Source organism: Mytilus edulis, chromosome 12 (genome assembly GCF_963676685.1).
Source record: "Mytilus edulis chromosome 12, xbMytEdul2.2, whole genome shotgun sequence".
NCBI lineage: Eukaryota > Metazoa > Mollusca > Bivalvia > Mytilida > Mytilidae > Mytilus > Mytilus edulis.
Genome location: NC_092355.1, coordinates 27,947,007 through 27,960,504, shown reverse-complemented (window position 1 = coordinate 27,960,504; position 13,498 = coordinate 27,947,007). Strand labels below are relative to the sequence as shown.

The following is a 13,498-nucleotide window of genomic DNA, read 5'->3' as shown; positions in this document are numbered from 1 at the left end:
CAACCCATTCGCCTTTTCAGAATCGAAAGGACTATGGGTAATATCATTGTTGGTACACCAAAATGAAAAAAAACTTTACGTCATTGGTTGAATTTCCATTGTTTAGAACATTCTAAACCAATAATGCAAAATTTCCCTAAAATTACCAATTCAGGGGTAGCAACCCAACAAATTTGCTCTAAATGCTTTGGTTTCAGAGATATTAGCAAAAATCTACATTTTACCCCTATGTTTTAGTCACGGTGGCCATCTTGATTAGTTCACCAGGGCATCTGACACATTTTTTAAACTAGATACCCCAATGATGATTGTGGCCAAGTTTGGCCTAGTTTCAGAGTAGAAGAGTTTTGTAAAAGTTAACAACGACGGACAACGGACAAGTGATGAGAAAAGCTCACTTGGGTAAGCTAATAAACTGACAACACCATGGCATAAAAAAGGTACAAGATTAAAAGACAAATTAACAGAGCAACACAAACCCCCACCAAAGAAAAGGGATAATTAAAGATGTTATAGAAAGTAAGAAGATATTTCTGAACATGCAGCACACTTTTCGTTGCTATTATCAAATACTAAAGTAAAGCAAAACAAACATAAATGTAACCGGTCTATTAGTTTTATTAGAAATAGTATAATTTATTGTTGTTGGCAATAGTTACTATAAATACAATGTTCATTTAACAAAATGGATTAAAACTAGCATGGTTGGAATTACACTGATATGCAAAAAAATAACAAAAAACAACAAATCAAAACAAAACAAATTAACAGTGTCTGATTTTTCTAAAATTTCAATTCAATCTTAAAATCAATTATTCATATCTTAATGTTACAATTTACAGATGTTCCGAGTATATTTTTATAAAAATATAACATGTATTAATCAATATCTTTCATTACAGTTAAAGATTTGTATAGTTCCAATTCTCCTCAGGACTATAGGATAATGCAAGTACTTCAACTCTCTTGAAGTTTCCTTTATTAACTTGTTTTTACTTTTATTTAAGCAATCCTAATCATGCCAAATTCATCAGTTTATTAACCCCCAAGATATTTTTAAGTTGGACAGCAGATTTTGTAATAGGAGGATATTTTTTTTTACTTTAAATGTGTACTTTAGTTGATTAAATTAACGGCCCTTATTCAATAACTGAATTAAATTTTAGTAAAAAGTAAAATCACAAAAATACTGAACTTAGAGGAAGATCAATTGGGAAAGTCCATAATCACATGGCAAAATCAAATAACAAAACGTTTTTTATAAAGAAATATAACTTCATGGTTCAAACAATCTCCATACAGAATCCTGTCCTTTGAAAATAAACCCATCATAGATGCCAGGATTTAAAATTTGTACGCCAGCACACAGCAAATGGAGAAAATGAAAATTCCTATTTCGAGCTTTGATGAAACAGAAATTCTTAAAAAAAAGCTCCTGAAAAAGACCCTTACTACAAGCACGTCCCGTAAAACAAAACTGAACATTTTTAGTGGTCTTTGCCGATTTGATTAAATATTTTTTTAAATAAAAAAATAATATTAAATTTTCTTTTCAATCTATATAATTCCTGATATTCAGTTAATGCTTTAATCCCTAGGTTCTTCAAAAGACTAGCTGTTTAAATGCCTTATAGTAGATTTATTTTATGATCATTTAAACATGGGAATTCCATAAGTATTCATACAATTATATGTTTTTTACTATTTTCAAAGAAAAAACTTAAATGACTGCGAATATTCAATACTGCTGTTAGAAAATAAAAAAGTCACTTATTACTTTGTATAGAAGGAAGTTCCTGTTTAAGTAATAAAAAATCGACTTAAAAATTATTGGCAGTTTTCGTTGATCAGTTTTGACATATATATTTAAAATCACTACACACAAGTATATGTTAAAATACATATTTACATGGCATTCATTCATTCAATCATACAAAAATCAATATATAACAAATATATACAAATACTTTTTGAAAGCCATCTGGTATAAGGTTGTAATAAAACAATTCTAATGAAAGAATTATCTTTAGATAATGAATATTCATTAAAGAATTATTTTTAAATAATGAATATTAGGTTGTAATTAAAAAATTCTTATGAAAGAATTATCTTTAAAGCAAAATTCATTCAGTGTGTGGTTAGAGTAAATATCTTTGACAAGCTTGCTTTCTAGCTGAACAATGAAGTTATTATTAGCATAGGTATACTTCCCTCCTTGAAGCGTAGACTAGTCTGGCAGATAACTGATATATCTGTCTGTAGGACTGGACTACTCCAAAGGCCAGTTTGATATTAACTTGACCTACACACTTAATGCCTTTTGCTGTAAATAATGAATATTCAAAAACCTTTCTTTTTTTCATAATGTTACCGTCGACTTTCATGTTTTACTCGCATAAATCAAGATGCAACAGCCAAGATTTTTCTGGATTAGACAAAGCTGCATGTAATGTACACTAAGAAAGTCATTTCAATGTGAAAAAAATTACCATCAACTGAAATGGTGTCACTATCTCAATATTCTTTGTTCAAGCAACTGACTAGCTTCACAAACTAAATAAACTTCAAATCCACATTTACATGAAAGGATAGAAAAGCACTAATGACAATGACGCCAGAATCTCAATACGGTTTCATTGTGTTTTTAAAACATTTTATTTCAATACATTCAGCTTTTAACTTAAAAGTGACTGCATGTTTGATATTATTGTAAATTTTCCCCTGTACAAAATATAACATTATATGTTCAATATTTTTTTTCAAAGCACAATTTTCTTTTGTTTATTCTTTTTACTATCTTTGGTGATTATTTAGTAAAAAGAAAGAAAAAAGTTGCCCAGCAATATATTCAAATTGACAATGGCTGGATATTCGCCTTTTCAGAATCTAAAGGACTATGGGTAATTTCATTGTTTGTACACCAAAATAAAAAAAGGTTATGTCCATTGTTTAGAACATTTTGAACCAATCACAACGTTTTGGGGTACATTTTAGAAAATATTCCCCAGAATGCAAAAAATTCTGAAAAGGCAAATGAAGTGGACCTGAGATGAGAAGTTATGAGGTGATAATTTAACATGTAATATATACAATGGAAATGAGAAATTATTTGAGATTCTTGAATTATTATGTACTGTGGTTGGCAGAAAATGAAGAATATAGCACAAAAAAGTACAAGACATAGAAATCTCTGACAGATCTGCAAGTTTTCATCTCTCCAACAAGCCATGTCCAAGTAAAGTAATGATAGGAATATTACCTAGGAGTGGTCCAGGTCTTTTATACTTCCTGATGGTCAAGGATGTTCCCTTGTCATGTTTGGGATTATTGTCAGATTTTTCATAATCCTCTGGTTTTATTCATTTGAATAATTTTCATAGGGGATATTTTTTCATGATTTTTTCTTTTCATCAATAGAGAAAGTATGATAAAAAACAATATTTGACCCATGAAATTACCCCCCCCCCCCCCCCACTCCTCGAAAAAAAAAGCAACACTAAATGAAAAGAAAGATATAGCAGAATTTTTACTTACATCAAAATCTTTGCAAAAGACATTTTATAGCAATTTTAGGTGAAGATTGTTGCTCCTATCTTACAGAAATGATAAAATTGTCATTATCAGGAATAAAGTACAGATAGCTTTTATAAGAAAAAATTGGTCATCATTTCCTACAAAGAAAACTACAACTCCTGGATAATATCACAAGTCAACTGCATTTCATTTATATTCAAAGCTTTTCTCTGTATATAGTATTAAATGTGATGTTTTCTTTCAAAATTAAACCTTACAAAGCCATTTATGTACTATGTACAGTTGTTGGCTTGTAATGTTTGCAATGAAACCTGCCAAATCTGATAAACTGAATATTATCAAATCAATCTATACATTTACACTTGAAATTATTGCATTTTAAGTTACAATTGCAGCCAACTAACTGGCTTATTTATTTATTTCATACAAGATAAACTACAAAAAACCCTCCAAGAATACACCTCTTTGGCCAAGAAAACTCAACACATATATTTTTTGGGGTCTTCATGGAAAATAAATAATGGCCAAATATTGTACTGATAATACAATTATGATTATTGAAAATCTATTTTTGATCAATAAAAAAAATGTTATTGTCAGTAGGTCTTTATCTACTCTTTTTAACCCTTTTCTATAACACCGAATAATCTAAGATTTTACAATGGATATCAGTGCAGCAATAAAATATGTAATTTATATGAAAAAGAACATTTATTTCATTCATTTTGTATTTCTTTCTTTTATTTTAATTTTTAAATTTTCTTTTTAATGTTTTTTTATTGGTTTTTTTTTTGGTCTTTTTTTATTTTATTTTTTTTATTTTTTCCCCAAGTCCCATTATTTTAATGGTTTTACTTGAAAAAAAATGTTAGCTTTTTCATATTCATTGCCTGATTTTTGGAACTGATTATAAAAATAAATCTGCTCGATAAAACATTTGAATATTATCCTTTTATGATACAAGTTTAAAATTTCTCATTGTGAACACGAAAAATGAATTCAGTGATTTTTTTTTTATACATCTCGATAATTTTGAAATATTGTGATTCACAAAGATGTTGTCAACTAGTTCAACACTCACAAGTTTGTACGTATCCTGTAAATAGTATTATAATGCTTACTTATCAATCTAACAGTTTACATCATGAACAATAGATACCGTCAACAACTAAAATGCTGTAAAAGAGCACTTTTAAAACAATTACCCGAAAAACAAAGCTTAAAATACAAAAATATTTTATTAAATTAAGAACAGCACTCATTCCTTGCATTAATCAGCACTACTTTCATACTGGAACTATTGAGAGTTGGTACTCCTTGATTTCATTTGACATTTAGTTAATTAAATTTTGAAAAAGTATCTCAACAAAGTAAAAACTTTTTTCTATGACCAGAATCATAAATCTTTATTCAAAAGGGAGAATATTTCCTTTTCATTCATATTTACTGGAACCTCTACCATACTTTCAACAATGGGTACAGCATAACTTTTTTGCTTTCTTACTACTAAGGATTAATCCAGGAAAAATGTAGGGGGTTGGACGACAACACTTTTATTTAAAACCCACCACATTTTTTTATTATTTTTATTTGTAACAAAACTATATATGCATAATGCTCACATCCCTATAACCCACAGAAAAATATGATGTGATGTCCAAACCTCAAATACATGTTTCTAGGATTGTCCTAAGGGAAGTAACTGCAGTGCTGACTTACATAAGATGAGTTGGATTTATATAGAAATCACAGTTCAAAATTACAGATCATTAATATAAGTTACATGTAGTTAATAAAAAATATAACTTTACATATATTAGAATTGTTAATAAATGATATATTAATACATACAAAAATAAAATATACATTTTACTTTAAATGAAAAGTCTATGTTTTTGGTTTCTTTTATAGTGGCAATGAGCCTATATCCAGTGAAGCTAGAATAACAATTCTACTATTACAGTTAATCAGTTAATAATCTTTCTTATTTTTTGTTTTGGCCAACAAGGTATATAATTTCATATTCCCTGTTTTAATCGACTATCAAATTGCATGATTAGCCTGAATATTTCACTGACGTCTCCTTTGTCAAGTTATTTTATTTCAACATATTATGTTCAGTTTACCCAACAATATACTTTATTTTAGAGATCTTCAAAATTTCATTTAGAAATATTGAATCCAACCCAACCCCCACACACTAAAATCAAATTCTTAAAAATCCTTAACTGTTCAAATTATATATGTACTATCCAGGAAGACCTGGATTCAAATAATCTCAATGAAATTTTCTAAAACAAAAAATAAATGAAAATTAAATTTCATAAATTTTATAAAACAAATTATAAATGAAAATTGTCCATATCATTATTATTGCAAGGACAATGCATAAGGCCCAATAGAAAAATAGATGTGTATTCATTTTGATGCATAATTTGGTTCTTAATGTGAAATTATTCAAGAGAGTTACAGAATAACAACTGTATAAGCCTTCTTATTCATAAAACTTTTAAAGTTCAACTTAAAAGCACTATTTTAATATGCACGCAATGAAATTTTCAACCATCAAAAACAAGTTAGCAGCACTATCTTCACTTGTATGCACTAATATTTCATCCATCAAAATAAGGTAAGCAGCACTATCTAAACATTCATGCACCTTAATTTTCATCCATTAAAATAAGGTAAGCAGCACTATCTAAACATTCATGCACCTTAATTTTCACCCATGGACATAAGTTTTGCTTCCATTCTTCACAACACACTACAATTTTACATTTACTCCATGCACTCACAGCAAATATTATGCTAACAGAATTTAAGATGAAAGAATTCCCACAAAAATTCCTACATCTTTGACGGAAAATGATTAGAAAATATTAAATCAAGTTTTCTATCAATGATATCAAGAAATGTGGTTTTTGATGCACACTTTATCAACATTTTTGCTTCTCCATCATTCAGTCATCACAGATCTTACATGACTAAAGAGAAAATAAACATTGTCAATGCACTTATACCGCCAGATACAGGAACAGTCACAATCCATGCCAATGCTATGTTTCGGAATAATTTCCAGTCCACATTTTCTCTGGACCGAACCCTGCCAACGGCTACCACAGATCCAACTTTACAATGAGTTGAACTGATAGGAATGCCAATGTTAGAAGCAATAAGTACTGTTAGGGCTGAACCAATTTCAATACAGAATCCACTGAAATGGAAGAAATGAATATATAAAATACAAGTATAAAATCTTCAATTTTGTCAATAGTTACCTCCCCTGTGCACCAATGCAAAGAACCTGAACATGCTGAACTGTTGTACTGTAAATTCAGAAATTATTGCGTGATTTTTTAATTGTGATTTTGTTATTTTAGACTAAAATGCGATTTTAATTTTGGTGTCATTGAGAAAAATTCTGTTTAATTCATATAAAAAGTTTCAAAATGCAGGTTAAAATTTTTGGATTGCAATCCTATTGCATTGTTCACAATAATAAAAACATGGCAATAGTTTCTGAATTTACAGTAATTATTATAAAGTGGTAAAATTTTATTTTTAATTCAAATTTGCTATCTAAATATATATAATATGTTTCATGTTCTAGTTGATTGTGGGGCTCTTACAATAAAACTTGTTATAAACACTGTATACTTTATGGTATCTTTTCATTATCTTTTTTATTTCAAATGTAACTAGTGAGTCTTTTGAAGACAAATCATTTGTCTGGCATACAAAACATGCTCACTGATGATATCCCTGCCCAAACATTGGACGGTAAACAGGAAGTTGTTGAGTGATGAATCTGAAAATGCATCACATGGTATAGCTAACTGATATGAAGCATGAAACCAAATTTCAGAAATCCTTCTAAAAAGTTCCTGAGAAAAAGGTGACAAAAATGTTCAACTTGGATGTCATGTGTAATATGGTGTAACTTGTTTTTTAAACAGGAAGTTGCTGAATGATGAATCTGCACTTGCATCACACAATATAGCAGACTTCTATAAACCCTGTAACCAAATTTCAGAAATCCTTGTAATGTAGTTCCTGCGAAAATCATCTATGAATTTTTTCTCAAGCCCTCACAGGTTCATATTGATTATAAGGTTATATATCTTTACATCTAACACAAGACTTTGGTCATAAAGAGGGCAGGGTGTTGCGCTAAGTGTTATTAAAAGTATGGAAAAACAAAAAATAGCAGTTAAGAAGAAACTCACGATGATGGTGTAATTTTGGCAAGATCAGTTCCCATTGTCTTGATTACTCTTCTGCCATATATCCACAAACCAATGGCTATACCAAATCCTCCATAAAATAGGATCCAGATTGGAGTTTGCGCCTTCTGTAGTGCACTTCCTTCTGTTCCAATCAGCCACACAGCAACCAAAGGACCAATGGAGTTACTGAAAAAGGTATACAAGGTCAATGAAATTTTAAAAATTATAGTTGATGATGTATATAGATGCCTGTATTTCAGTGGTTGTCGTTTGTTACTGTATATCATAGTTTTTTTGATTATTGTTTTCTTGTTTGGACTGTTCTACATTTGTCATTGCGGGTTCTTTTAAAGCATGTTATATGGTATGGGTTTTGCTCATTGTTGAAGGCACTTTATTGGCCTTTAGTCGCTAACATTCTATGTCATTGGGTATCTCATTGGCTATCATACCACATATACTTCAAATTATTTTTATATATTTAGCCTGATATCCAAACCATTTCATTTACTCTTTATAACATGTTTCAAATTAAACAATTGCGACTTTCAAGTTTCTATTCTGGAGGTTCAATGAATATTTAATTGACACTGCTAAATCATGAAGACTTACCTGACATCATTTCCACCATGAGCAAATGATCCAAACGTGGCAGTGAGAATCTGTAGAAAACTGAACAGGGCAACACATTCTGGCTTATCTTTTACATTCTCTCTTGCAATCATACGTTTTGTCTGGAAATTATGAATATTTTGTTTGTTATCAATATAAAATATCTATCTTGGATGACATTAAGTAGGGAACGTACAAGAATTTTTTTCAATGGAAAAAGTTTGACATTTCGTTAAACTATAAAATAAAATGTATTTCGAAAATACTTATAAATATAGCTGTGTAATTTAAATTGATGTGTTGCAGCTAAATTAAAGATATGGAGGTCAAAAGTTGAAAGCAAGTACAAAATAAATTAAATATTTTGACCTATATTCTGAAAGTTTGACATTAATCATTGGACATTGTTTTTGAGTCATTTAATGTATGAAAATCAAGAATGAATGCATTACGAGACTAACCATACCTCCTTTTCAATTAAAAAAGGTTTCGAACAGGAATTAGGTGTCTGAAAGATCCTTAAAGCACATACTTTACAACTTATCACTGTCAAGCTGTTAACCAAAATATGACTTCATCCGTTTAGATTGATTTGATTGTTGAATGCTTTACGCCGCATTAGCACAAAAAGGCTGTATCGTGGCGAGACATCCCTTAGAAGCTTTGGGGAAAGGAGGAACAAAAGAATTTTAGTTGGACAAATATTCAGACATACTGATTGATGGCAAAGGTGAATGCTATATACCCCAAAATCCCGCTTATAGAGTGGAGGTATAATTCCTCAGAGAAAAAAATGGTTCAGATACATTAAATAATATACCTCTTCATCTTCTGTTGATGAGGATGCTGACGATGATGAACTGTTTTTACTGTCGTCATTATTTTTGGTAAAAACTGTAAAAAAAGTTTACAGTTAAATCCAATATCAAAATAAATACATATAAATTATAGATACATGTTTTACTGATTAATTTTAATAGATTTGGGTATATATTAAAAGGGACAGTAAGAAATGAAGAGATTGCAGTTGAGGGCTCGCGTAGCATATCCCAGCTCACAACTCAAAATTATATGTAGAAGAATATAGATGTATGACAGATGTGAAAAGAGATAGTGCTTGCATATAAACAAGTCGTTTCTGGTTTGTTTTGTTCACACATTGTTATCTCGTCAGGTAATGTCTGTACTAAGTCAGGAATATGACAGTTATTTTCATTTGTTAAATGCGTCAAGCCTTTGATTTTCCCATTAGACACGTGACTTTCCATCTTCAATTTTCCTTGGTGTTGATTTTGCCATTAGACACGTGACTTTCCATCTTAAATTTTCCTTGGTGTTGATTTTGCCATTAGACACGTGACTTTCCATCTTAAATTTTCCTTGGTGTTGATTTTGCCATTAGACACGTGACTTTCCATCTTAAATTTTCCTTGGTGTTGATTTTGCCATTAGACATGTGACTTTCCATCTTAAATTTTTCTTGGTGTTGATTTTGCCATTAGACACGTGACTTTCCATCTTAAATTTTCCTTGGTGTTGATTTTGCCATTAGACACGTGACTTTCCATCTTAAATTTTCCTTGGTGTTGATTTTGCCATTAGACACGTGACTTTCCATCTTAAATTTTCATTGGAGTTCGGTATTTTGTTATTTAACTACAGTCAAGCTGTACATGCAAAGTAACCGTGAAAGAAGAAATATGTTCAGTAGTAATAGGTTAATGTGTGATGAAATTATTTTTTTGTACATTTTAAAAATAGAAAAGTATCAGCATACAGATGACAGAGTACTTGTTTTATAGCCAGACCTAGAGTGGATATACTCCCCCCCCCCCTCACCCCCCCTAATCTAGATCTTCTGTTACACATGTAAGCATTGTTTGACACCTACCTTTGCTTTCGTCATATTTTTCCAATAGAGGTAAATCTGAATTATCATTGGATAAGGGAGTTGAAACTGAAAACAAAAAGACGAATATTTAATTCTGCGGACTATAAATGCAGATCTAGACTACATGTAAATATAAACAGCCAACAATTACAAAAAAATATAGTCTATCACATTTAAATCAGAAAACTATGGAAAAATTAAATAGATAATACTAGTAGAAGCATTTTTATGCATTTTACTTACATGAGGTAGTTAATGTGTCTTTTTCTGGAGTTTTGTCTTCAATACCATTTGCAGAACTCTGTAAAAAATATATTCTCAATTAAGAAATGATTGAAAAAAAGAGGCTTTAAAAAATTACCGATTAAATGTTGAATCTAGATCAAATCTTTTAATATTAAGAAAACAAATATTATTGTTATATAACATGCACTTTCATGGTACTACACTATCTGTTGATATATATATTCATGATATTGTGTTGTGGCAAACTGTGACGTTTTTTCTCTTGACTTTTATGACATCTTTTACACTAAATCCATTGGAAGTTGGATGTTTACTGATTGCTATCTTAAACCTTACTCATGATATTTTTGTACAGTTGTTATTGGCTTTGAACTAGCTGTCAGTAACTGATAGTATTCTCAGATCTGTACATAGTGTCTTTTTTGTTGTTAGGGATTCTAAATATGCCTGTGACAAGCCAGGAGCTTGAGGGTTCAGTGGCGGTTGTTGGTTCATGTATGTCCTGTGTGCTTCATTTATTGCTTTTTTATAAATAAGTCTTTTAGTTTTGTCAATTCAATCATTTCATATTTTTTATGTCAGGGCCTTTTATAGCCATATATATAATATGTGTTTTTCTCATTGTTGAAGGCTGGCTGTATGGTTGTCTATACTTACTTGCATCCACTTCATTTGGACTTTGGTTGATAGCTTTCTCATTGACAATCATACCACTTTTTTATATAGTTTCCACAAATCATACCCTCATTTCACTTTGAAGCAATGAAGTAACAAAAATTGCTTAATTTACAATTGAAAGCCTGGAATATTTTTTTTGTTTAACATAAAAGTTAAAAAGCATATATAAACAAGAATGTGTCCTCAGTACACGAATGCCCCACTCGCACTATCATTTTCTATGTTCAGTGGACCGTGAAATTGGGGTAAAATCTCTAATTTGGCATTAAAATTAGAAAGATCATATCATAGGGAACATGTGTACCAAGTTTGAAGTCGATTGGACTTCAACTTCATCAAAAACTACCTCGACCAAAAACTTAAACCTGAAGCGGGACAGACGGACGAACGAACGGACGAACGAACAGACGGACGGACGAACGAACAAACGGACGCACAGACCAGAAAACATAATGCCCCTCTACTATCGTAGGTGGGGCATAAAAATAATATCTGTTCAAACCAAAATGAATATTAACCATAAACTTAATGAATATTTTCAATTTAGACCATAAAAAAAAGAATATTTGTTTGCCCTAATTTGACCTACCCAAAATATATGTGCCTACTCAAAATCTTTTAATGTCCTGATGTGATTTTTTTTCCTCAATTAGGTATTAAGACTAAAAAGCATCTGATACTTCAATTTCTCTTTGTCGAAAAAAGGAAAAGAACCCTACCCTCCGTCTCTGCCTTTGGGTAGGCTTTGGGCAAACCAAAATATTTTGAAGTGTGGCCTTACCTTCAATGGTGTGCTTGCATTAAATGGAGTACCCGTCTCCTCAACTTCAGTATATAAAACTGAAAATAAACAAGTTTTATGTTTTAATCTCTTTTTAAAAGCCGATTACTAAATGATGAATAAGTATATGAATATGTTTTTAAATATTTTAAATTGGACTTCAACTTCAAAGTTTGTTTAAATATTAAGTTGGTGAAAACACAATGGAAATAACGGGGGAAAAAACAAGCTTTTTTGTCAAAGTGTTACAATGACCTTAATGAAGTCCTTTATGTTTATCTTGAGGTAGGTTATTGGTTGTCTAAAACATTTTTTTCATATAACATAAGAAATTATCAAAGTAAGCCAAATAATTTTGTTGAAACAGAAAGCGAAATGACAAATATATACATATAATGGGAAATAAATAAGTGGGGTACGTGAATGTGAGGTTTTAGAGGTTTATGCTTGTTTTTTTTATTTGTGATATGGTGCATTTAGGTAGTAACTTTACTATACCATGTACAGGGTTTTAGAAAATGCAATTATTTGCAGTTGGAACTTAAAGAAAAGCTTTATTTAAATTTTGATTTGCATAGCTGCAGAAAATATATCCAAGTCCTCACAAGTATTGTAGCCCTTTTTACTTGTCATACAAATATCTGAAATTAATCATTTAGTAAAATCAAGTAATAATTTGAACTTGGAATTTTTAAAATTGAAGAAATTCATTAATGTTAAATTCAAATTATTTCCATTATATGTTGTTTTTTTTTTATTTATGATTTTTTTTTTTATTTCATCATCTAATCTAAGAAACAAACAATTTCTTACTTACAGCTTTTACATGAATGCTAGCAAGACAAATCTTTGTTTGGCTTGCTTGCTTTGTTTGTATCAGTGTTTGCTCAAGCATGGTAATTATGATAGGCGGGGCTTCAGCTTGTATACATCATACTTAGATTTTATTGGACGTTATGTCTGAGGTTAAGGATACTTAATTTTAAAACAGGAAGATAATTTCGATGAAGTAGAATCCTGTCTGTATTGTATATTTACAGGTAAGGAAACATGTGAGAATATGTGTCATGTGATGTTTTAAAATTTAGTGTCCTTAACCTCCAACTAACGTCCAATAAAATTTAAGTATGATGTATACAAGCTGAAGCCCCGCCTATCTTAATTACCATGCTCGAGCAAACATTGATACAAACAAAGCAAGTAAGCCAAACAAACAAAGATTTGTCTTGCTAGCATTAATGTAAAAGCTGTAATGAAAAAAACCTTTAACATTAAGTAAATGTTTGATATTGAAAAAGTGCCTTTTAACATTCTCATCAGGGCTGCCTTTAACAAATTAAAATAAATTTAACATAAAATGAAGACTTGATGATTTTATCTTTTTAATTTTACCTACCATCAGTTTCTTTATCATCTTTCAGTGGATATTTGGTTCCACTTTGATCCACATCATATTCTTTAACACTACTATGTGCCATATGAACTGAAGAAAAAAAGTCATTTCTGTAAAATTTGTAGTCAGATTTGACA

The 13,498-nt window shown here is 30.3% G+C and overlaps 1 protein-coding gene across 11 annotated transcripts in view; it reads right to left on the bottom strand.

The window, feature by feature from the left end:
• Positions 1 to 2,368: 2,368 nt before the first annotated feature.
• Positions 2,369 to 13,498, bottom strand: part of LOC139498184 (sodium-dependent phosphate transporter 1-A-like) — a 56,343-nt gene continuing 45,213 nt past the window's right edge. For 6 of the 11 annotated variants that reach the window (XR_011657837.1, XR_011657839.1, XR_011657841.1 and 3 more), the window contains 10 exons: positions 13,365 to 13,451; positions 11,969 to 12,027; positions 10,507 to 10,564; positions 10,264 to 10,329; positions 9,193 to 9,266; positions 8,373 to 8,494; positions 7,761 to 7,946; positions 6,230 to 6,748; positions 5,833 to 6,177; positions 2,369 to 5,614 (listed from right to left, as the gene is read on the bottom strand). Coding sequence is in view for 5 of the 11 variants with exons in the window: in XM_071286529.1 (XP_071142630.1) it covers positions 6,511 to 6,748; positions 7,761 to 7,946; positions 8,373 to 8,494; positions 9,193 to 9,266; positions 10,264 to 10,329; positions 10,507 to 10,564; positions 11,969 to 12,027; positions 13,365 to 13,451 (890 nt within the window). In the remaining 6 variants the exon portion in view is untranslated. Of the gene's footprint in view, positions 6,749 to 7,760; positions 7,947 to 8,372; positions 8,495 to 9,192; positions 9,267 to 10,263; positions 10,330 to 10,506; positions 10,565 to 11,968; positions 12,028 to 13,364; positions 13,452 to 13,498 lie in introns of all 11 variants that reach the window. The other 5 variants (XM_071286529.1, XM_071286532.1, XM_071286530.1 and 2 more) reach the window with 1 other exon arrangement.